This window comes from Dunckerocampus dactyliophorus, chromosome 10 (assembly GCF_027744805.1).
Source record: "Dunckerocampus dactyliophorus isolate RoL2022-P2 chromosome 10, RoL_Ddac_1.1, whole genome shotgun sequence".
Taxonomy (NCBI): Eukaryota; Metazoa; Chordata; class Actinopteri; order Syngnathiformes; family Syngnathidae; genus Dunckerocampus; species Dunckerocampus dactyliophorus.
The window spans coordinates 17,391,306-17,417,479 of record NC_072828.1 but is presented as its reverse complement, the minus strand read 5'-3'; the positions used below and the strand labels follow the sequence as shown (position 1 = coordinate 17,417,479).

Sequence of the window (26,174 nt, the reverse complement as noted above, 5' to 3'; positions counted from 1 at the left end):
TGTGTTTTACCAAAAAGCTCTCATCTGTCTAAAGGACATTCTCCCAGAATTTTGGCTTCTTAAGGTAAGTGTTGTTAAACTCCAGCCTAGCTATTTTTATGTGTCTGTGTCAGCGGTGGGGTTCTCCTGTATCTCCTATCATAGCATCCCTTTTCATTGAAATGGCGACAGATATTGCGAGCTGACATTGTTGTACCCTGTGTCTGCAACTGAGCTTGAATTTGTTTCCAAGTGGATGGAGGTTCTTTATCCACTATTCAAACAATCCTTTGCGGCAATCTTTCATCAATTTTTCTCTTCCGTCCATGTCCAGGGAGGTTGGCTAGAGTGCCATGGGCTGTGAACTTTTTGATAAAGTTGCATACAATACAGTGGTGTAAAAAAGTGTTTGCCCCCTTCCTGATTTTTTTTTTTTTTTTGCATGTTTGTCACACTTAAATGTTTCAGATCATCAAACAAATTAAAATATTAGTCACTGACAACACAACTGAACACAAAGTGCTGTTTTTAAATGAAACGTTTTATTATTAAGGGAGAAAAAAAAATCTATCACTTTTTCCACACAGCGCCATGTAGGTTTCGATTTTTTTATATTTAATTTAAAAACTGCATTTTGTGTTCAGTTGTGTTTTCATTGCCTAATATTTAAAATTGTTTGATGATCTGAAACATTTAGGTGTGACAAACATGCAAAAAATAAGAAATCAGGAAACTTTTTCACACCACTGTATACTGCAATTAGGAGATATTTCTCCATCACTCCACATAAGTTGCCTTTGTCTTCAGTTTGCCATTTTTATGATTGCGCCTTTTACATACATTTCTACCATTTGTAGTATTTTTTTAACGCTAGTTTAAAAACATATTTTTTCCAGTTAATATTTATATGACCCAGCAGAGCATGGATAATATATAAACATTGTTTTGGCCTTTCAGTGACAACTGAACAAAGTTCATAAAATAATAAAACTGTGGCCATCCGCCCAGTATAAGAAAAACAATACCACATCTTAGCCTAGTCGACTATTTGATTAGAAGGAGTCTGATTCCACTATCAATCTCGCAGTCGAATCACGTGAAAATGTCATGGGATCAAGATTGTACCACTGACTACATGAAGGTACCCACGGCTGCTGAACATACATTTTTACATAGAATGTCTGTTTTTGTTATAAATAGCCTATTTTGATACAAATTTAGGCCCGTTTGAGTTAATAAAGAATTGAAAATGTGTGTGTTTAACAGAAGACCTATGCTTACACTTGAGATGAGCTACTGTAGTCTACATACACCACCCAGCCGAGCAGAAATACTTGCAAGCGACGTCGAGAACATAAACAAAGGTGAAGGAGGCGTGGAGGAATATGAGCTAAGCTCAAGCTAACACCGCGCAGACTCTGCTTATTGAGCATTTTCTCGCTACGTGGGGTCTTTAGTGAATAAAATGGCCGAGTTAGAAGAGACTTTCGCACTGCAGTGTCATAATTTTCACCGAGACATGACTACTACACAGTACCTGACAATGTCATTGAGCTAGCCAACCATGCACACACTTGGGACTGACAAAACAGCGGCTGAAATTGGAAAGACCAGACGCGGAAGACTGTGCATCTACTTGTATATCAGCTGCTTTCTGTGTCACAAAATAAATAAAGTTACTGTTGTCGCACACATACTATGTTTGTTTATCTGAGTGTTTTAGCCTTTTTATTTGAGTGGAAAAAGTCGCAAATGAGATCAGTTTATTTGTAGTGATCGCCGTTCGCAGTGCCCTTACACAAACTCCCAATATTCTACTACTAGTCGCCTACGGACTAAGTGTAACAAATCAGATTCGTCTACGAAAATCCTTAGTCGAAGACACCCTACAATAGTGAAAAATAATTGGGTCAGTGTTGATAGTAAAGATCAACAGTGACTTATGACACAGCATACTCCCACGCTATTCAAATAAGGACAACAAATATTCTACACTATTGCTTCAAAATAAGGACTTGTCCATCTTGAATTGGACTAAATGCATTGGGCTGCATCTCACCCTGTTCCCTGAAGCCTGGTGGACCTCAACAGGCTGCTCACAGGCAGTCGTAGAATTATATCGAATGGATTTACCTTTACTTTGTACACTGTAGCACAAGAGTGGCTTTACTACAACAAAACCATCAACTGTCAAATTTCACAGCAGAGCAAATCAGCTCACCTCTCTTTGGGAGACAACGTTTCAGCTTCTCCCTGGAGCCTCCCTCTTCGTTCTAGTTTGCCACCCAAACTCCTCCTACCCCCTTTGCTTGTTGTTCCTGTTTGGCCAGCCGGGGAGCATATGCTGTGACAACACGCCCCGGCTTTATTTACACACCATAATGCAATTATATTTCATAAGAGTGTACAACAGTAGCTCATTAGCAGCTCCTGGTGTTGGGTGGGCAAGGTGGTGCGTGTGCCACTCCGCCATCAGCTCCCTCAGGTACAAAAGCTGATGCTGACTGGTGTTAAAGGCCCCCCCTGGGACACACTAACGCACACACAAATAACAGATTGCGGGTCTGTGTGAATGATGGTAGACGTACAAAATGGAGACAAACAGTCAACCACAGACACAAGCATAATCACCCACACATGTAGTAGAGGTAGCGTCCCTAAAGAAACCACAACACACGCGTCTGGTTGGGTGTGGAGCTTGGGGCTGGTCCATACAATACACTGAAGCATCTCTCTATTCATCTGGCTCCACTCTGCTAACCACAGAAAGCAAACAAATGCCGGGTGGCGGTGCACCTGACAGCCACACAACTATATGCTACGCCCTTTCCAAAAGTGGTAAATAGTAAAAGTATGAGAAACACATACAGAGTGCATCAACCCCCATCTCACTAGTCTCTGCACAAAAACTACTATGCAGCATGCACCTCTCTATTGTCAAACTATATTATAAGATTGTCTTTTCCTTATATATATATATATATATATAATTTATATATATGTATAATTTATATATATTTAGTTTTATATTCTAAATAATGAAAATTGGCCCCAATTATATCGCAAAAACTGATATCTAAGCAAGAAACAAATTGAGGACATACAGTATTTTTGACTATCACAAGTTATATTTTTTGATCTTGAATAAAATGCATCAAAATGATATATATGTCTTAAGATAAGCAAAATAATCTCATACAACAAGAAAATTTGACTTGCCAAAACACATGGGACAAGTATAATGATGTTTTGACAAATGACCTTTTATTTTGTTATTGCACATTTTGCTTATTTGAAGAAATACTTAGAAGATTTCTAAGATGTTTGTACATTTTGCTTAAGATAATCAAATTGGTCTAACATAGAAAGAGCCTGCCAGAAAAAACAAAATAAAATGTAACTAGAAATATTTCAGTGGAAATTTTGAATGGGATTGCCTGTTGCTTACCTCTGCCCGGCATTGTGTCCTTGCAGGTTGCTCGCATGTTATATGCACAGTATGGGGCTTATTGTTTTCGAATTTTCTTCATCAAATACATTGCCATGGTTACACAGAATGTTACCAAATTTAAACAGGGCTCTTCTCTCCATCGAGAGTTGTACTTTGTTAATGAAGTCTTCTATGAATTCACTTCTTGTGAAGGTGATCAAGACATCTTGGAGATTAATACAATATCGATCTATCATGAACAGTATCTAGTGATACCTTCACTCCTGCCCCCTGCAGATTGCTACTGATGTCACACAGTATATTGATTGTAGTTGCACAAAATCCTTGAAATTGCCACAAAAGCGTTAAGGAGAGAATGATAGCTATGTGCGAATCAATACTGAAATATTGATCCTTCTAATACCAGATATATATCAGATTCTGAAATCACAGTAGTGATACTTTTGATACTTCAGATATATTATTTTGACCTTTGTTTTTTCTGGTGTTGTATATTAGCTTGGCTATATTGTACATCATCCCACTACCTTACTATACTTCAGGGTTTAAAATAAATTAATACATGACTATGATGCCTTGTATTCTTTATGCTATGATTTGAAATACTGTACACTACAAATTAACATTTGGCCATTATTAGTTCTGTCCAAGATGGGGACAGAATGTGTGTGGATATCACCTGTCCGTTGAAGCATCAGTAAAACTTGACGACAAATGGGTTGGAGAAGGATAAAAGAAGAGGGCTGGCCATTCAACTTGTCAGTTTTCCCAAATGTTTTACGGGATGTGTCGCGTACTGTGTGCTCTCACACAAACATCTTAGCTGCCCTAGCAAACGCCTTAGAAAACAGATCGATCCAGGTATTTATTTTTTTTCCCATCCATCCATCCATCCATCCATTTTCTATGCTGCTTATCCTTACTAGGGTCACAGGTATGCTGGAGCCTCTCTGAGCTGACTTTGGGCGAGAGGCGGGGTACAACCTGGAGTTGTCGTCAGCCAATCGCAGGGCACATATAGACAAACAAGCTTCTCCACTCACGTTCATACATATGGACAATTTAGAGTGTCCAATTAACCTAACATGCATGTTTTTGGGATGTGGGAAGAAACCGGGCTACCCGGAGAAAACCCACGCACGATGAGAACATGCAAACTCCACATAGAGATGCCCAACGGAGATTCAAACCCAGATCTTCCAGATCTCCTGACTGTGTGGCCAACATGCTAACCGTGTGGCCCTTATTTATTTTTTGTTATTCAAAATGTTATCTTTTAGTAGGGATGAGCCATTTTATGCCCCGCCCATTCCGAGTACAGATACAGATTCAGATACAGATAGTGGTGTACTTCCTCATCCCTACCTTTTAGAAAACAGAACAGTGGTAACAGGCTTGGAGACATGAATATTTTTTCCATACTTTTTCCATTTTCCATACGTTTCCAGATCTGGAAAGTTATAAAATCTAATTCCATACTTGATTTGAACCCTGAAATCGAAACATTCTAAATACGTCATATTATCCCACAAACTACAGTGTGTGCAACTAAACAGGGATTTATGTTTTTAGTGCACGCATTTTACCAGCAAAAAAGTAAAACTACGGGTCAAATGATCGCAATGTCTTTTCACTAGCCGGTCTATATCCATTACATGAACGTCAACCAAATAGACTAACGTTCCTAAAAACCAGAAGACGACACTTAATGCTAACTAATAGAAAAATCTGGGTGGAAAATGCTGGTGTACACAATGTAGTGGCTTTTGTTCGTCAATTACTTTGCCACCATTACACAAAATGTTGTACAGTATTAATTGCACACTACCCATGATCAAGAACTCTCCAGTGATGTTACATGTGTAGGGGTTCCATGCATGGTCTGTCCAGAATTAGTTGCGACAGAATAAGATATAATAAAGTAGAAAATGAGGAATCGCAAGATGGGCTGCTGTGCTTTGCTAGCAGACCCATAATAATAATAAATATTAAGAATATTATGGGTTGCTGAGCTTTGCTTGCAGGCCCATAATAACTATATTTACATACTGTATATCTTGTTTGGCAAAAAAGGTGTGTGTTTGAACTTGATTTCATATACTGTATTCCACTTTTTGCAGTGTGCAGGTTTTCGTTTCAAATATCTTAAAATATAACAGAACAATAGTTAAAAAAAAAAGACGACAGGATACAAACTGTTGAGTAAATTATGTTATAGTAATAGTTGCTCAACAGTGCTCAACAGTGCTCAACAGCCACAAGAGCAGTTGTGACAAAATTATTCTTTGTTAAAAGATTGTCATCACCTAAAAAAACACCAATCGTGACAAGTTCAACACCAGTATGTTAGTACAAAAGACCACAATGGACAGTGTGATGCTCGGGCATGGAAATGTGATATAATTGAGGACATGGTGCCCATTGTTAAAAACACACCAATGTGTGTCTACAGTGAAATAATTAAGATAGCCGACCTGAGACTCTTTGTTGTTTTCTGTTTAACTTTAGTGACAAATCACCTGAGCGAGTTGGGTCACCCAATCCCAATCGGTGCCCCGAGGCTTTGTGCTGCTGAACAAACAGCAATCAGCCCCCACTACGCTGTACTACTACGGAGTGGATAATTACATCAGTGCCGTCCTCACAAAATTAGTTTTTCCTGTATGCCTGACAGTGTCTGCCAGTGTGTGTGAGCCCTCACTTGGCATACAATTATTGTTTTCAAGCGAATATATGTGTGTACGCACAAGCCTGTGAGCAAGCCTCAGTCTTTTGTTAACTTTGGCTTCAATATGGGCTTGTGTGCTGTACGAATGACAAGCAGTTCAAAAGAACAATGACTGCAAAGTCAGACAATATCTGCAGAGAAAATGCCTCACTGTAATTAGTATATGGTGTTCAACTCAAAAGACTATGTCCGATCACCCCTACTGACTGGCAGGGAACAAAACCACAATCTAATTGGGTCAATGCTATAAACTGAAAAGAGGACGGATGGAAAAAAAAATTTGCACTAAACAAGATGTGTATGTGCATTGTGAGACATGACCAGCAATGTTCCCCCTAATTTTTCAAGTGTCTGAACATACACAAGCTCCCCGAGGATTCTTTGGACCTCTGTGAGTGTCATCAGACATACACATTATAGTATAATCTTGAGAACCTGAGGTAGTCCAACTTCCATTCTGTTGTATTTTGTATATGAGTGGTTTCAAAAGGATGTCAAGGCGTATTTCAATGTAGCTTTCTTTATTGTCAACCTCAGACAAAACAAGCTGTGGAACTCTCATCTAATTAATGGCCTGAATCTTATAGGAGACCTAGTTTATAATTTAATTTTCCATTTATTTTCTTGTTTACCATTTATTTTGTTAATCATGTATAGTTAAATTTCCTTCTTTCTAGAGATGCATATTTTTTTTCAAACCAATACTGATGTGTATAGCTATTTTTTTTAAATTTAGATGTAACTGTAATTGGCTCAACATACTAGCCTTTTACTCGCCCACAAAAGCCGCTATCTTCAATGATGATCTTCAATGATGATCTTCAATGTCGTCCAGTGTGGCTAGCTGTGTGGCTGCTTCTTCAACAGCGCTGGCTGTTGTCGTAGGCTTTCAAAACACGGTTGTGGCGTTGCTGGCATTCAAGTGCCTGCTAGGTTAAAGAAGGCCCACACGATCGACGCCATGACTGTTTTCAAGTGAGCTCAAGGGGGGGGTGCAGCACGTCACAGAAAAGGAGCACTTGATTTGCTCACCTTAGCCCGGTAACACACACCACAGTACAGGTAATTTCACGTCATTGGATTTTTTTTTTTGTTTTTAAATTAGCGCTTATCTGAGCTATTTTTAATGTTATCAGATATATCGGTATGATGTCATAACTCCTCATATCATAATTATCATGCACCCCTACTTATTTCATTTCTATTTTGCAGCAGCCTGTTGCGGCACTATTTCATCCTGTAAATTTACTTGCAATCAATTATATCCAATTATATTAATTATATTAATTATATCCAATTATATCCATATTTGATGTATATGTTTACTTTTGTCAAAATTTAAAAAAAAAAGAAGAAAAAAAGTCAACCGAAAAAAATCAACCATCTCCCGCTCATTTCGGCAACACTCAGTAAAGCACGCCAATAATGTTTTAAGTCACACCTTCACTTTGACTTTGCTGCATGTTTTTCAGAGAAGTCCTTTGTCATTCAAAGATGAAAAATGTCATACAGATTCACCTCATGTTCTGCTGTTTGCACATATTCCACCTTATAAGAACCACCATTTTTAACTTTGGCTTGGTGAGTGGATGTGGTGCTGCCTGTTCGTTTCGTCATAGTACAGGGTTAGCAAACAGCATTTAGCTCTCTTAACTATGCTGCACCAATAGCTATACGCTAACCTGCAAAACAGAGGCTTGTACTATGTAGCCTGTTAATGAATTGATTGGCTGCGTAAGTAAATACATACATCTTATCATTGACTCGACAGTGTTCATCATAGTGTTATATGTTGTTACTGCTTGTTGTCCCCTGTCACTCCCAGAGCTGCACTGCAAATGGTTCAGAATAAATTATGTGTTTATTTTATTCAGAGTTCAGGTTGAATTTGATTTTGTGCGCAGCATAGATTTGCTCTGCGCTGACAACATTGGAGCAGTGCGCAACTGCACAGGCACCTCAGAGGGAACATTGGTGACCAGAACTGATAATGTAAGATGAGCATGATGAAGATACCTCCTTCTCTTCTTCCTGCTCCTTTCTCATCTGCTCCAAGCGAACTTGCTCTGCCTCCTCTCGCTCTTGAGCTTCCCTCTGACAAGAAAGAATTTCATTACATGAACATCAAAACAATATATAATGTAATCTAAATAATATTATCTAGCTAATCTAAATATGCCAGTAGCAGAAAATGCTGACCGTCTTTCCATTCCAATTGACACATACACTTTTAAAAGCTTCAAAGTGCTTAAAATTATTATTAAATAATTTCTAATTATAACACTTGCACTTGAGCAGCTCTGCAAACTGCAACCATAATAATACAAATAATTAATATCTCCCTGACAGTGTCGATCAAAATTTTTGTTAGATTGTACAATGTTGTAATGTTATGGCAATGTCCGTATATCGTCACACCATGTTACCAAGCAGTGTCTTAAGTAGATTTATTTTAATTATTATAATACCTTCTTACGGTCAGCCTCTAGAGACAGGCGGTAGGCCTCGTCCTGTTCTCTCTTCACCATCTCTCTTGCCTCACGCTCATCCTATGTAGAGGAGGAGGAGGAGGAGAAAGAAAAAATTCATAAAGGACGCACAGACAAAACATCTAAGCTGAGGTACAGGGTGTGGGAGCCAGAAAGAAATGAGTGTAGAATGTCAAGTGTTGTTATGTACAAACACCAGGTATGAAAGAGTAGCATCAGAAAGGATTTCACTGTGACCAGCCTGTCATTTGTCAGACTCTGAACCTCTTTTATGTGTCCTCATCTCAGTTTCACCATACTTCTTTTATTCGCTCTTCCTGTTTGTACAGAGGGAAGGGGACAGGCAGCCTTTTTCTTTCTACCTGCTGTGGCTACAGAGGGCTTTAGAACGACTGGGACTAAATACAGCAGTCTATTGTGTTAACATTAAACAGCCATTACTTTTCTCTTTTCTGAGAGCCCATGCTGTGTGCTTGCAAAGGATCGGGTGAAGCTAAGAGGTGGGCAAGCAAAAGGACAGTGTGTATTGTTGTATAGAGTTAGCACATGCAAAGGATACATCAGTGCCTACACAATGGACAAACAGTCAAAGGAAACTGTAAAAGAAGGACAGGCATCAAAAGAGGCTCCTGCCAATGAACTGGACATGAATCACAAAGATACTGCACAGTTGCCAAACAAATGAAACAACTAAATACAACATCTTATTTGAACGACTTAATAAAGATGAAAGACCAGCAGACATTTTTATCAGCTCAAACATTAAAGACCTTGTAAATTAAGGCAAAAAGAATGACCCGCATCTTAACACTTGGGATATACCTGTATGTTTTGATCATGGAAAAGGTACTAACAGTTACCTTGGAGGCCTATAATTAGTAGAAATGCACTTTTTAAAAAAAATCAAGTTGATACTGATAACTCCTCCCCTTTTTTTCAACCTGCCAAAAAAAAATCCCAACAACATTCCCGTTCGGACAGGGCCTCAGCAATGTTGTTTATGCAGTCCACTGTAGTGAGGAGTGCAATGACCCCCTCCATTGGAGAGACCAAGCAGTTTTTTCAGGGCCCACAGTCAGCAGTTAATTTGCATCTGTTAAAGAAGGGACCTTTTTTTGAGGACAGCAACATCCAAATTTTGGTTTGATAGAGGTTTGGTAGACGCCATTTACGTCAAACTAGAAAAGCCCTCTCTAAACAGAGAAGGTTGGCACGCTCACCTGTCGTCTGCTTGAACAACATCTTGACATACTGTATCTCCCCCAGAGATTTCTCATTCCACGGAAAGAGTGACCACTAACAAGCTATTTTGCCACCAGGCAGGTGAATGACCTATTGTTATGCAACAATTTTCACTAGCCATACCAAGCAACAGCCAGGGGATACACCCACCAGAAACATAAGACTTAAAACTGAAGAAGCCTTTTGGATTAAAGGTGAAATGTCTTCAACAAATAAGAGTCCAGTTGCCTCAATTCAGCCTTTGCAGATTACCATGACCTGGATGACTGAAAATCTACACAGACATATCCACGCAGACTTAGTGCTGTGATTTCAACCAATGGCCTATTAAAAAAGCCAAATTATACTGACCATAATTTTCTACAAGAGCAATAATTAAAACATCCAAGGGAGGGAAATCTTTATAAACTTGTTTTTTTTACCTCAATAATTATTTGGTGTGCATTTGAAAGTGGAAAGGAAACATAGCTCTCTGTGACCACATGGTCATTTATTAACAAGCAAATTACACAACACCGCAGCAACAGAACCGATGTTACAATAGCAGTGAGGCGCAAACACCCAAAGCCTAATTTTTCATCTTACCAAGGCATTTTGGACAACTATGCATTTGTGCAAACTGTTTGTTATAGACCGAACAATGACCTGTGACAGGCTGGAAGATGAGAAGACATTCAGTGAGTAGTCTGATGAACAATACCTACTAAAATAAAACACAGACGACCACTAGAATGATTTCAGTGTTAGTCAGACCTGTTAAGACAACATGGCTGACACAAATGTTACTGCGCAAGTAGAATGCGTATGGCCCGAGTGTATGTCTATGAGTGTATGATTGTATGTGTTTGGGATGTGTCAGGGTAAAATAGAGCAGAAAAAATGACCAATAATAAAAAACCTGGTACAATGAGGATTAGGATTATAGCTCACTCACTTGCCCTGGAGATGGGAATAAGTCCTGTCAGGAAGGAGGATATACTCAATTCCTGCGTTTGCTGGTCCTAATGGATAACTGCACTGCTGCATTATGCTTTCACAATCACTCATAATCGACGCTGTCTTCATGTGACATTTTTACAAGTTATTTCCCTCAGGCGGTCTGCACCTGGGTTATTATCTCACTTAAATAGCTCTTCAGAACAACTTTAGTGTACATGTGCGCATGGATGTGTTCTTATTCATAGCTTTAAAATGGTCATAAGCATTATTTAAATGTGTAAGTATTGGTATTGACATTTCCCTTTTTATTTTACATCAAGACAATAGAACTTTTGAGTCTTAACTGTCACATGTGGAAACTTTTTACTACTTCTAACCTTGTATTTATTAATTGAGGTGTGACAAAAGTGGAAAATCAAAAATGAGGGCAAAGCATTTTTGCAATCAAGACGTAATAAAATAGCTGTCACTCAATATTAAGTAAGGTGAGTAAGAAACTCTTCATAGTGTCTGTGTGTGTGAAAAACTCTTACTGTATCTGTAGTTCAAATTAGCATTGCTGCTCGCTGATTTTTACTGTTTAACTCATCAGGGTGACATCTGTCATTCATAGATACAGTAGTCAAAAGACAAGCAAACCAAGCTGTCAACTGTGGGAACCTGGCTGGGAATGTAAACTTTAAATCACAAATAAAGAATTAGGTGAAACAATGTACAGTATGTGTGTCATTTCGGGTAACAATATCTTCTGATATTCTGATTTGCCCAAGCATGCTGCTGTTCAGAGAAAAAAGCAACACAATTCCTTAAACCTTAGATGTGGGCAGAGGGTCAAACCAGGAAAAAAAATCCTTACATTTTTGAAAAACAACATCAATATTAATCTCATAATATTGTTCACTAAAACACTGAGCTATCATATAGCAGCCGTTTTTTATGAACTATATGTTTGCAACTAAATACCACTGAATGGATACAGCAACGAAGATTCATACAGGAAGTGGGTTGGGCATAAATTGGTGCAATACAGGCATGGGCATAAGTATTGGAACACTTACATTGCAACCTCAAGTTTTGTTCATCCCAAATGTGTTTACTGTGGTTTAGGTCAGGGCTAAAGTTCTTCCAAACTACCCAAGTCTCTATGCTGAGGTAATCATGTTAAGAACTTCCACAAATTACTTCCACAAATTAAACAAATGTTAAATGTCTGTGCATCCGCATTTAAGCAAGCCCCAATGTTTCCTCACCTCATCTTTAATGTCCTCTTGTTGTTGTGCTGTGAAGATCTCCAATGCACCCATTAACCTCATCATTAGCTCGTCGACTGCAGTATTACCTGAGGGTTAAAGAATAACGATAGCCCAAATAAATGAAGATTTCAGTTCATCATAGTTTATCTATATATTCTGTATCTGTATTCTATGGATTCAATCTCTCTTGGCTACAAAAATTACAGAATAATGCTGACCGCAATTTAGTCATATTTACCTTGAATAACATTTAGAACTTCGTTGGAAGTGCGTTTTCCCATGACTATAAGGAGCAGAGGAAATTGGTCTGTCTTGTATGTGCGTATAGTCTGTGTCACCACACTGCCAAAATGTCTCGTGCACATAGTGAGTAGCCTGAAAGACACAAAGACAAAACCCGAGTCATTATACTATTTATTATTCTTTCCATTTCATTTGTGATAATTTACTCTGATGATCAACACAGAAAAACACAATAATCTATACGACAACTACAAGTTAGTAGCATACACACACAAATGTAAGTACACTCTACACACAATAGAAAAGTACACACAACTGGTGGCATTAGGGACTTTAAAACCAATTCCACTTTTGCTTATTCCATCAGAGTGACATGCAATCTCAATTGGGTGAATTAGTATGCCCCCCCAGGCTCCCAGAATTGATAGGGTAAGAGAGGATTTCTTATTCCATTACAAAGAGGGAAGTTTTTAAATTAACATTTCCAGAAGGGAAAAGGGTAGCAGGCAGCCGAGCCACCAAGCTCCCTCTAAATGTCATAATATTAATGAATTGCTATGGACTGAATGCAAATATAGATTAGTTTTTTTTTTTCCTCCTGCCTTTTAATAAGATCTACTTTAATAACTGGCTAATAAAATAGAAGGGAGTAATGGAATGGATAGCAGGACAGTGGGTCAGATGAGGGAGATGAAGAATGCTGTGTGGGAGGGCTTGCAACTCATTAAAACGAAGTCAAACCAGAGAGTTACTTACAGGCTTCACAAATGGTGCAACAAAAACCCACAGTGTTTTGTTTTGTTTTTTTTAAACAGAGGTCCCCAAACCATAGCCCAGTGCGGGTCTGTAGTACTTTTAAAGCAGGTGCAACTACCGGGCCGGGGCCCAGTACCAGTTGGTATACGGAGCAAACCAGGGCTATGGGAAACTTTCAGAAGTGATTTAAAAAAAATTTAAAAATATTTTTTTTTGTAATTGATTTTTAAATATTACACTGACTTTAATTTAAATTCAAATCAGTTTTGGAAAGGAATTTATTAGAAATATATAAAAAGAAATGTATTTTACCCTGACGCCATTTACACTTACCATTCTGTGTTTTGAAAGCAACCAATCTTCATCTCCATGTCTTAAGGCTTAAATCCATGTTTCTCCCTTCTTTTCTCCTCAAAAACTATTGGCACATTGCTCAAATCTTTGCTATAATCACTGTAAACATCCTCTGTCTTGTACACTGCTATGTTTGTGTAGCTCAGTGATAGTACTCCGATCGCGTCATTTCCGGACACGAGACTGAACAGTGAGCGCATGGGTGGCGCAATGAATACGAAATAAATCAAGTCAGAGACCCTTTAAAATTGGCCAATTACTGCTGGCAGATATGGAAATGATGAGACAGACTGCATTAGCAATTTTTCTCTCTGGGATAGCTGAAAACAATTCCCAGACCAATGCCGATAATGGGGAGACAAGAAAACACCCCATATGATGACAGCAGCTACTGAAAATATGGTTTTGTCGCTTCCATACTAATGTAACAAACCACGTGCATGTTCGCTGTGTGTAGGGAGAAGTTGGCTGTTTGGCTGCTAAAAACACACTGCGCATGTCAGCTACAAACATTAAACCAGCCTATTATCATGGGAATCACAAAAAATGTCCCCAACACTGAACACTGAGTGACCCGCATTTGGCAATTGAAGAAGAAGGGTACCTAAATCCTGCTGATCATTTTGCCCTGACACTTTTCCCTGTTTAGCCCACAGCAGGGGCAGATCATAACAATAGCCTGTGAGGAAACTCTAACCTGTAATGAAAGACCAGTGAACAATGGACAATAACTTGAATGGTAACTCAATCTAAAATCTCCCATAGAGCACAGGAAAACCTGCTTTTGTCAGCCATCTCCAAGTCAGGACACCAAACAAATCATCATCAAAATGTAGTAAAAACCAAAGAAATCATCATCAAAATGTAGTAAAATGGAAATCAGATTACACACATTATGGTACACCCTACAGGAACAGAAAATGGAGGAAATATACTTTTTCCTGCGCTTGGTCTAGATTTAGTGCATGTGAAAGATTTTTTGTTGTTCTAGCTCAGCTGAAAGGATTGTTTTTTGTTTTTGCTGAAGGATCAGAAACTCGAGCACAGAATTATATCAAATGCCTTGGTTAAGATGGAAAAACTAAGATATTTGGGGGGAAACAAACAATCTCACCAGACATTTATTAACGACCGTAAATCAATTAGGAAGTGTGTCTCATTACTTTTGTAGTGAATGACTGAGCAAAGTTTCATTCAGCCATAACATAACATGGTGAAGAATGTAGTTTAGACTGCACCAGGCCTTTTAAAACCTCGAGGGCAGGAGACACCTGCACAAAGCCAATGCAAGTTCAGGCCTTGGCCCTGATGATAAATATGATTGGCAGCTTCCAATTTGTCACCCATATCCGCCTCTCGCTGCACATCCAGACAGTTAAAACAGTTAATGTTTCCCTGCAATGTCACCTTGCGTATCTTGACATCAACGTGATGAGTGATCATTTGTGTAGACGGGGTCGCACCTGCCATGAGCTTCACTGAGCACCTGACGACTCTGGCTGGTACAGTAGTAACACTGCGGGGAATCTTTCTGACAGCCACTCGTACTGGAATTAGTATGGGAACAGGATACTCCGACAGCTTACCGTGGCATAAGCACATTGTTTCCGAATTAACAGAGACTTGATTTGAAAATGACAAGTTTGTTCTCTGTCTAGACTAGTTATGGTTTCAGCAAGTAGGACGTCAAGAGGAGAAGTCAAGCAAAAAGAAGATGGGATGTATTTTTGAAACTCCTCAAAAGAACAAGGCAATCATTCACTTAGTAGAGATAGCTCAAGTTGTCATTTTATACCAAGATGATAACATGTATAACCAAATTCATACTATTATCTGACTGTCCGCTGGTACTGGAAGCTGCAATGCAAAAGTAATGATCGAGTAAACTAAGACGTTTGAGGCAAAAATACTAACTACACTAATAATTTCATTGTGTCGATCCATTGATAAGTGTCAATATTTGCCATGTGCCAGGACACTGCAGCACTTACACTGTATCAAACTAATTTCCCACGGGCCACAATTACACCGGCATCCAATCAGCAAAACTGCATTTATGCATAATTAATCCTTTAACTGGGCAGCCTGAATACAGAGTGAAGCAAAAGACGCATTCCAACATCAGCAGGTTTGTCACACACACATACACAGCACAACTGAGTGAGTGATGCCAATCAGCAGTCACTCTGGATCAACTTTGGAGCGTGAGAATGCTGAGGCGCCGTGAATGTGAGAGTGAGTGAGCATGCATATGTGCATGCATGCGTTAGCAGCAAAGCTGTGACTAGCTGTGTGCGATGAAAAGCTCCAGATGTTGCCTGCCTTTAATGTGCAATAAAAAGGCTCAGCTGGGGCAAAAAGCAAAGGAGGCCAATGGGGAGAGAGAAAGGAGAGCGGAATGAAGGAAGGAGGGACTTTTCTTAAAAGAAATAATGGAGGGGTGAGGTCAGGGTGTGAGTCTTTCTTAAACGGTTCCTACCAGAGGGCAGGCTTAACTCAGGGGGTTCTCTGGAGAGGGAAAATGTTCGGGTAGTGGGATACTCAAAATGAAAATGAGAACAGTTGAGTAGCTTACTGGCAGTTCCATCTGTATCTCCTTCTGAACCGCTCAATATGTGAATGAGGAATGTGACAAGATATCGACTCAAATTAAACTATCGCGATATTTAATCTTACGATGTATTATAAATACGCTCAAATAAAAAAATATTTGTTATTACACTGGCTGTGGTGCGCAGCAGTCTTATTTTGAATGTCGGAAGTTTTTTGTGCGTGTTGAAAACGTCTCTTGATGGTTGCTGAGTGAGACAGGCTATGTTATGTGCAAGAATAAACGTTTCTCCTAAAGCCGTGGCTATTTTATTATTCACTCTGAACTTGCACGACATCAGCGGGCATCATAAAACACTCGGTTACATAAGCATATCTACTTTTTCAGGAAAAATGTAAACAATCAATAATACTGTATACAAAAACCCAATCTAGCAAAGCATGGCATTTCAGAACTAGGGATGAATACTATTATTACTAAAGCAACAAATCCAGTTAACACTTTTATCTTTGAATACATGGTCTCTACACAACATCACTTAATAATTAATATTTATCTAATACCATGACAAAAACATAAAATATGAAGTGAAATACATCACACTCACGAGTAAGCACTGGTCTGGGACAAACAAACCCTGTCCAAGACCTACTATTTTATATAGTGGTGTGAAAAAGTGTTTGCCACCTTCCTGATTTCTTTTTTTTTTTGCATGTTTGTCACACTTAAATGTTTCAGATCATCCAGAAAATTTAAATACTAGTCAATGACAATGTTCTATGGTAAAAATATCAAAGAAGAAGAATGGTCTTTATTCATCACTTATACAGAGTAGCACACGCAAAATTGTGAAATCACCCGTCCATACAATATGACAAGGCAGGGCAGAGTGACTGTTTTTAAATGAAAAGTTTTATTAAGGGAGAAAAAAAGCTACATGACCCTGTGTGAAAAAATGATTTCCTCCTAAAGCTAATAACTGGTTGGGCCACCTTTAGCAGAAACAACTGCAATCAAGTGTTTGCGGTAACTTGCAATGAGTCTCTTACACAACTGTGGAGGAATTTTGGCCCACTCATCTTTGCAGAATTGTTGTAATTCAGCCACATTGGACCTTTTTTGAGCATGAACAGGCTTTTTAAGGTCCTGCCACAGCATCTCAATAGGATTCAGGTTAGGACTTTGACTAGGCCACTCCAAAGTTGTCATTCTGTTTTTCTTCAGGCAATCAGAGGTGAACATGCTGGTGTATTTTGGATCATTGTCCTGTTGCAGAACCCAAGTTCGTTTCAGCTTGAGGTCACGAACAGATGGCCGGACATTCTAACTCAGGATTTTTTGGTAGCAGAAATCTTAATGTTCCTTTTCTGAAATGCGGCGTTACTTTTACACCGGCTGTATTGGGACATACCTTCCAAAAAGTTCTACTTTTGTCTCCTCAGATAACAATATTTTCCCAAAGGTCCTGGGGATCATCAAGATGTTTTCTGGCAAAATTGATCACTTTTTCCACACAAGACCATATAGTGTGACAAACATGCAGGAAAAAATAAGAAATCAGAAGGGGGCAAACAGGTTTTCACACATAAACCTTTCTCCTCCTCACAATGACAGCATTTCACTCAAATTCTGTCAATTTCCACGAGATTCCGCATTTAGTAGATTCTGTTAATATTGGCCAATTCTGCGATTCTGTCCACAATTCCGTTAACATGGATATTATGGGGCCCTAGCTGTACTGTAAAATTTTGATACTTGGCACAATATTAATGGAACGACTTGGTCCCCAAATCCTGTGTTGCGGTTGCACAGAACAGTGACGCATAAAAGGGGTGGAGAATTGTTGGCCAGACCAGGCACTGTAAGTGAGTATTTGAGACCTAAAACAGCATAGTGTAGGGGTAGATTTACTGTACATACCAACATACCATCATATTCAGTACAGAAAATGACTGTACTTGAATTGAAACTTGAATGTCTATTGGGTTTAAGCATACCATGTGTGTACGGAGGGAAGGTGTGCCCTTAGGAGATCAACACCCCTTATTAGATGTGTACAATTATTAGGCAGCTTCTTTTCCTCTAGCAAAATTGTCCAGAAAAAAGATTTAACAGACTCTGAAAAGTCAAGAACTGGAAAACATCTTTCATAAGGAGGGCACTCTTGAAGTTATCGAAACTGACAAGATATTAGGATGTGCACACAAGGGTCCCAAGAAACGTGTTGAGAGAAAAACATGCAAATTAACTGCCACATATTTGAGAAAAATCAAACATAAGTTCTCAGGAACCCATTATCCTCCAGTGGTCATATTCCAGAACTATAATCTACCTGGAGTGTCCAGAAGTACGGTACATGGTGTTCAGTGCTCAGAGACATGGCCAAGGTAAGAAAGGCTGAAACCCGACCACCACTGAACAACACTGAATTGTTTTGTGACTCAGTTAAATAAAGATGTGCTTGTCCAGTCACATATTTTGTCATTTTAGTTTTCTTAAAAGTAATTTTAAAATATCGCATCACCTCGTTCTCGAGAACACAAAATCGTGTATCGTCTCGTCTCGTGAACTGAGTGTATTGTGACAACCCAAGTATTAATGCAACCAACTGAGTACAAGAGACTGTCAGCATACCGCCTGTTACTGAGTAATGTATATTTTGAGAAGGTGTTCCCCCTATTGGCTGCAAAAATGTGTAAACAGTGTAAACAGATGTATATTAGCAAAAATGTGACATATTGCAATGTGGATGATTATAAGCTATTTCCCAGAACATGACAGTCCATTTCTAGTAATAACACAAGGAACAATTCCGGAAACAACAAAAACTGCCATCGTGTTGGTACCTGGCTTTATTAGCTTCTTTAGTGACGTCCCAGGCCCATGTGATGAAGTTCTGGCTCAGGAAGGAGACAATGGAGTCGGCACACATCATGTGGGAACAGAAGACGTTGCTGAGGACACTGTCGTCGTTATGGAGGTAGATGGCCAGCAGCTTTCTCTGCAGAGGAGACACAAGTAGTTAAATTAATTATTTGCATATGTGTTGATCAGTAGTATGGCATGATAATAAAATGACACAACAGCGAGCAGGTAAAGAGCCTGGATGACTTCTGTGAGCAAAAAAAAAAAAAAAAAAAAAAAGGCCACCGCTGGTAAATACCACACGCAATCAAGTGGAGAGTGGTGTAAATAAAAGCTCTCTAGGAGGCATCAAAGATATGGAGAAAACAAAACAGACAAATCACTCTATTTATTTTACACCAAATGCCAGCAGCCTGCTCAGGTTAGTAGCGGCAGGGCCAGACAATATTGACGAAAGTCCAAATCCAAGTATATTGACACCATGGTATAAGCCGGGCAGATTCTCCCTCCTGACTAACTAATTAAAAAACAAACACACCCACAAGCATAAAAGGTTCCAAAGGACGATGTTGGAAATAATGCTCTCTAAATTACATGTCACGTCTCTTGAAATAAAAAGAACAAATAGAAGAAACTCAGCTTGGTTCATTTTTGTGACAGGGAGAGTGTCAGGATGTCTGTTTCTCAGGAAAAGTAATCTAGGCTGTTACGTACAACAAAAAGCAAAAACACACAAAAAAATAAGGCGTTTTACGTGAGGGTGTGTGAGAGACTGAAGTTGTGCTATACTGTGGCCTGTGTAGAGCAGGAATGGGAGAGCACTGCTGTATTTGCTCAACGATTAGAGCTTTAGAATAATCTCCAGGGCTCCTAGAGAGAAGCTGGGTACTTATTCAATGGGCCGATTCAACGGCCTGAAAAGATTAAACACTCATGCTGAGAAGACAAGAAAATTCAGTCTTGAGAAAAGAATGACTGAGAGGGGAGGGAGGACTTTTACTACATGGAGGGAAAAAAGAAAAAACAACAACCCAATACACGCTCAACACGCAGTCATCCCAACACATACACAAACCGTGTTGCACCCACCAGAGTGAAGGACTCAACAGTCGCACACATGCATGCTCAATTAGACCAAGTGTAAAGACTAATCAAAGTGGGTATCTGGGCCAACTGAACTCCTTCATCTTCCTTAAACTGTCTGTACCCCTCTGTTCTCCAACTGCTTTCAAGTCGGACCTTTTGTGTCGCCTGTCTTAGCAGGGAGGAGCAAATCCCTGTTCAGCTAAATTACTAGGTCCAACCTGAGCTAGATACTGACCCCATAGCCTTTCCTCACACCTGCTCACCTAAATCTGAACTGGCTTTGTGTGTGTGTGTGTGTATGTATGTGTGTGTCCTAGAGTGTAAGAGCCACTTTCTCTGGAGACAGAGAGGTGTTGACACATTTGGCACAAAGTTCATTTGTTATGAAGAAAACATTAAATTAATCTGATAGCTAACAACATTATTTCAAAGGCTAAGTCCACACATACATGGATATTGTAAAAAATTCCCTACTTTCTGGGTTATTTATGTCCAGACAATGAAAAGCAACGCAATAAAATCTGTCTACATGGAAATTCATTCATTGACCCTCATACACATTCATGCCTCCATACATGCCTCCATTACTCAATATACAGTAGTCAGATATTTGGTATACAATTAATGGTGCATTACAATTAAAATCATCAATACATGCGTGTTATACGTCACACTAGAGGAAATCTGGGCATGTAAGGCGATAGCGTCATTAAATGTCCGGTTTTGAGACCGTAAACTAGACCGTTGAAATGCCACAAGCCAAGAAGTTTTTTCTTTCCTGTGTACACTCAATTTGAGTTTTGGAACGGCTTTGCCCTGGCGTTTCCAAATCACTACGAAGGGTAGTTTCACGTTTATACAACAATGGAGAATGGAGTTAGTGAGAAAACGTTTGCAAACATGTCTGAAACAGGCAGTTTTTGAAAGAAAGAAGAAACTTACAAGTACAGTATTTGTATTTTGTACTGGTTGATTGTAACCAGATTATAAGAAGAGCATCAAAATTCAAAAATAAGAAACAGGAGCAGGGGACAAAAAATAAAGTCAGCAATTTATTAAAAACTCCATCTGAAGTCAAACAGGCTAATTAAAAAATTAAGACCATACATATTTTGCTAAAATTTGACTTTCAGGTTATTTTCGGTCAGACGTTCATATTGTCATTACCTCCTAATGCCAAAGGCAAAAAGGCTTTCAATCTTTGAACGTGGCAGTGTAAGCAAGGCCTCCTGCAAACATGCCATTGCCAAAGTCAAGTGGTATACCTGAAGAGAATATTAGCCACGCCAAACTGGAGGTTCCAATGGGCTTGTTTTGAAGACGCAGACCAATCTTCAACCCAAATTAAGTTCCTGACTGATGCTGACTGCAGCCCAAAAAACGTAAGACGGCATCTGTGAGAGCAGGGCTTAAAATGGAATTTAAGATGGAGCTTCAGGTTGTGCAGTGACATCAATTGGTGGTTGGCTATGTAAACATTACACATTACTTAATGATGAAATACAGTAAATAAGGATATGCTGCAGTATTTGGTTTAAATATTAAAATTTTTGGCAAAGGCTTTTTCTCATGACCTTTCTTTTCCCAGTATAAGTGCAAATTAAAATCAACATGACAACAGTTGGACAAGCATAGCCTACAATTATTGAAAAATAACTTGGTGGTGATGACTAGTGGCTATTACATATCTAACTGCACAGGCTGGATTGGATTATCCTGCTAATACCACCACCACTTGCCAGACACTAAAATATATATAGAGAGATAAATCATACAACAACCATGTGGTGCGAAGAGGGGGTGAATGGTACATAAATGGCAACAGATAAGAATCAGGTGTTAGGCAAGATTCTGAAAAAATATTGTTTTGTAGGGATTTTTAATGTTGAGGAGAGCTCAGGTAGTTCAGTCAGCACCTGGTTAAAAGAAGCCTGTATTTAGAGGCTTGATATCTAAGGGACTAAAGGAGAGACCCACACAAGGAGTCCAGATAGTGATTGTAGTACAGATGGCAGCTCAATCTGGAAAAGCAAACACTTCAAAATGAAGAGCTCAAATGACTGCTCTAGTGACCTTGCAGACACGGTGGGAAAACACAGAGATCAATGACCAGTCACTCAGGAGGCTCGCCCAAAAACATTTCATGGAAACATCGTCAACTTTTAATCTCTCTAAATCTCTGCAAGTTGCCTAATCCGACTGTGGTTAAAACTGAGATGGTATCTTTGAAATGTCGTAGCCTCTGATGGTTGGGAGGCTAAATAGTCCGTACACTGAAAACTGAATTTAACTGCTTCATTTTTCAAGATTAAAATTCATTAATTAATCGGCATCCTATGATTTTTTAAGTGCAGTTAATGAATGACGAGTGAATAGATTGATATGCATGTGTCAATACGCCAGATGCCATCCAGGTTGTGCTCTTGCCTCTTGACTCTGAGAGGCTATTGCTGGGTTTAAAAGCAGATACTTGGCAGAGATAAATCCCTGAACTCCCCACTCCAGCGAGCTATGAATTTTGATGTGTCTGTGTGTGGCAGGCAGCAAAGGACAGGCGAGCAGAGGAGAGTGGGGTTAGAGTGATTAACCGCTGCGTTGATGTGGATTTAGCGAGGACCGCAGTTAGTGATGGGTGGCCTATCACACTCTGTACGCTCTGACTAACTGCTGATCCTCAAGAGGGCTCAGCACAGCTCAGCGGCCCAAAGCATTTTCATTAAGGATGGATTGAGTCCATCTCCAAAGACACCCCCCTCAAACACACACACATATATACACACACCTTCAGAAACACTTCATCAAATGTAGTGTTTTGCTTAGTGATTAGCCTTTCCCAGGCTTTGAGAGAATGCGACTGATTCCTCTGTTTATAAACCGTCTGTGTATTACCCCGCTCAGACCAATTTCAATATGCACTCAATGAAGACCTTCTGAAAAATGAGGTCCCTTTTAAAATAAAGGCAAAGACTTGGACAGCTGGATGGATGGAAGAAGCAGTGAGACAATCATGCACATGTTACTATTTCATGACACCATGCCACAGAAGTTCTTTTTCGGCCTTGTGTCACGCATGGTTGAGACATAACAGGCTGAACAGGCAAAACATTGAGCAGCTCAAAAAGCTTCTGTTTCCTTGCAATATTCTTTTCACATTTCCTAAAGCCACTTTAACCACTTCACATTTGGAAAGGGAGAAGGCGGCTATTATACTGGCTTATGAGAAAGGATCAGCTGAGAAGCAGTTGAAATGGCAAGTTCCTCAAGTTGAATTCTGTTTCATGCTGCCTGTCACCATCTTTACATCTGTCTGTCCTTTGTGACTCCCTCCACACTGAATCCCTCCACATCTCTAGGTTTCTCTTTATGTCTTTCCCAAGACTCCCTACCCTTGCTCGGTTGCTGGCTGTGCACTGGGTGATCTGAACTCCCCTAACATCTTGCTGTGTCCTCACAGTCTAATAAGACCGTAATCCACACAAGCTGTCAGTTGATACGAGCGTCCTTAAAAGGACAAAAGAAAGAAAACACAAGGACAGCTATAAATAAACCTCTGCAGTGAGGGTGAACATTTGAATGGCTTTTTGTCAAATTACAGCAGTTGCCACAAAACCCGATATAAGGTGCAGATGACCAACACTGTTAAACTCTGCATCAAATCCTCTTTCTCTGTAACATATGTTTGTTTGGTAAATGATACCTACTAACTATGCATGTTGGCCACAAATTGTTGTGTACTTCTGTTGTTAATAGAATGATACAAAGTCAGTGTAATGAGCTTTTAATGGTACATGTGTAAAGAAGCGCGTGTATTTTTGATACACTGACCAATGTAAAACTTGTTTGCTATAATGAAAGAGAATGTAATAAGTTTGCAAGGCTGCAAAAAGTTGCTCAATATTTGGAATTTGATATGCAAAGTTAAAAATATATTTACTTTTCCTCCTTATACCGAATTAATTGATGTGAAAATGGCTATAACGCTACACAGTTGAAATAAAATGAAGGATTCAAAAAGGATTTGCAGCATAATTCGCTCACCTGGAGAAGCACACAATAATACTATATGCATTTTTAAAGAAGCTTGTCTGACTATTAGGCCTGTCAAAAATCGATTAATCGAATGATTTTCAGCGGCCTCGATAAATTGACATGTGCATGCATTAGTGTTTGTATTCCTCGTCTCTCTTTCAGGCTGGATGACATGAGGGTTCACTCAGCAGCTGTCTGTGCGCGTTGGTGGAATGTACGGAGCGAGTGAACTCTCCAGTCGTCTCCTCCCCTCTTTGTCCCTGTACGTGGAGGCGCGGCTACCTTGGCTGGCAGCAAATTAGCTTTGTGAGCCAGTGTATGTACATATAGTCATCCCTCATTTATCGCGGTTAATTGGTTCCAGACCCGACCGAGATAAGTGAATTTCCGGTATAACTACCTGAAGTATATTCAATACAGTATTAATAAGTTAAAAATAACATTTTCGTAGTTAGAGAATAGAAAATCTGCTTGTGACACAATCTTTACCATTATTATTAAGCCCTGTAAACATGAAATAACACCTGTTGTGATCTTTACACTCCTATTACTCTTATTGTCCTTTATTTTTTACACCACATTGCTCAATTTTAATGTGCAGGCCACGGGATCACTGCTGAGACATAAGACACAGCCATGGCTTTAGAGAGATAGCTTGGACTTTTTGACATGAAGTTGTATGACATCCCCATCAGCATTGTAGTCCATTAACAGAGACTTAGCCCCCACTTGGTCTCCTAAGTCCAGTTCTGGTCAGATTTCTGTGATGAAGAACCTAGTTCCGCTTCGTTGCTGGGGGACAATTAAGTAAAGAGGCTTCTCAAAACAATATGCGTTCAAAAGATTGATACATTTGCATAAAAAAAATGCCTTCCTAAAAAATCAGACCTCACAAAAGCCTCTGTTCATTTGTTTCCCGCCGTATCCCGGCGCACTGTTGCCTGTGCATTCTTCTGTATGTGACGAAGACACTCGCATCTACTTCCGCAACAGAGCATCTTGTTTGCGTATGTGTTCTACAGCGGAAGAAGATGCGAGTGTCTTCGTCACATTCACATGAATGCACAGGCGACACACATGGATACAACGAGAGACCAATATAACACAGAGCGTTTGGTGAGGTTTGATTTTTTTGAGAAGGTACATTATTTTTTTGATGCAAATGTATTTATCTTTTCAACGCATATTGTTTTGAGAAGCCAAACTCTTTACTCAATTGTCCCCCGCAACTAAGCGGAACTATGTTCTTCTTTACAGAAATCTGACCCGAACTGAACTTAGGAGACCAAGTGAGAGGTAAGTCGCTGTTAATGAACAACAATGCTATTGGGGATGTCATACAACTTCATGTCAAAACATCTGAACTATCCCTACAGCAATTGGCGAGCTAGCTAGCCTCCAATTTATTTAGTCTATTCTGAACTTCAGACTGGGGTGGAAAACAAAATGGGGAAGAAGGAGAAAGAAGCCAAAAACCTACCACTTCCATATGTATATATAATACATATATGTATATAATATATAATATACACACACACACATATATATATATATATATATATATATATATATATATATATATATATATATATATATATATTATATTATATATACACACATATATATATATACACAGTATATATACAAACACACACACACACACAATTTATACTATATAGAGAAATCTTAATACAGTGTTACATGAAAATACACTACTCACAAGAAGTTACGGATATTTCAGATATATTTAGGATTAACTTAAACTGTACTACTGTATAACCTTTACAGGTGAACTTAATTTAAGCGTCTCTCATTTTGAATGCACATGACCAACATGTTCAGTACTTAACGCACAACTTGCTGTTCTCTAACATAACAGTTGTGCATATCCCCAACTTTTTGTGAGTAGTATATGAATGCCCCAGAGAAGGATTTATTGTTTAACACATTAATAAATGATAACGGTGGTGAATTTGTTTTTAAAATAAGTTAAAGTAATAGATTGTAATCAGCTTTGGAGGCTCCATTGTATAAATGCAACTTTACCTCATAAAAATGAAAGCTATTCAGTGAGGTTCATGCAGCTGACTTACCTCTCTAGCTTTGCCATAGAAGGCCTCTTGAGATGCTGACTCCAAAGATCCAATGAAAAACATTGGATGGTTCTCTCCATACCTACATGAGACATACAACACAAACACGATATGTA

The 26,174-nt window shown here is 39.1% G+C and overlaps 1 protein-coding gene across 1 annotated transcript in view; it reads right to left on the bottom strand.

The window, feature by feature from the left end:
* faf1 (Fas (TNFRSF6) associated factor 1) overlaps positions 1-26,174 on the bottom strand; it is a 96,373-nt gene that overhangs the window by 12,054 nt on the left and 58,145 nt on the right. The window contains exons 12-17 of the mRNA XM_054789366.1: positions 26,059-26,140; positions 18,832-18,986; positions 12,320-12,456; positions 12,079-12,167; positions 8,627-8,707; positions 8,175-8,252 (exon numbers count right to left, since the gene is read on the bottom strand). Of these exons, the coding sequence (XP_054645341.1) occupies positions 8,175-8,252; positions 8,627-8,707; positions 12,079-12,167; positions 12,320-12,456; positions 18,832-18,986; positions 26,059-26,140 (622 nt within the window). The remainder of the gene's footprint in view (positions 1-8,174; positions 8,253-8,626; positions 8,708-12,078; positions 12,168-12,319; positions 12,457-18,831; positions 18,987-26,058; positions 26,141-26,174) is intronic.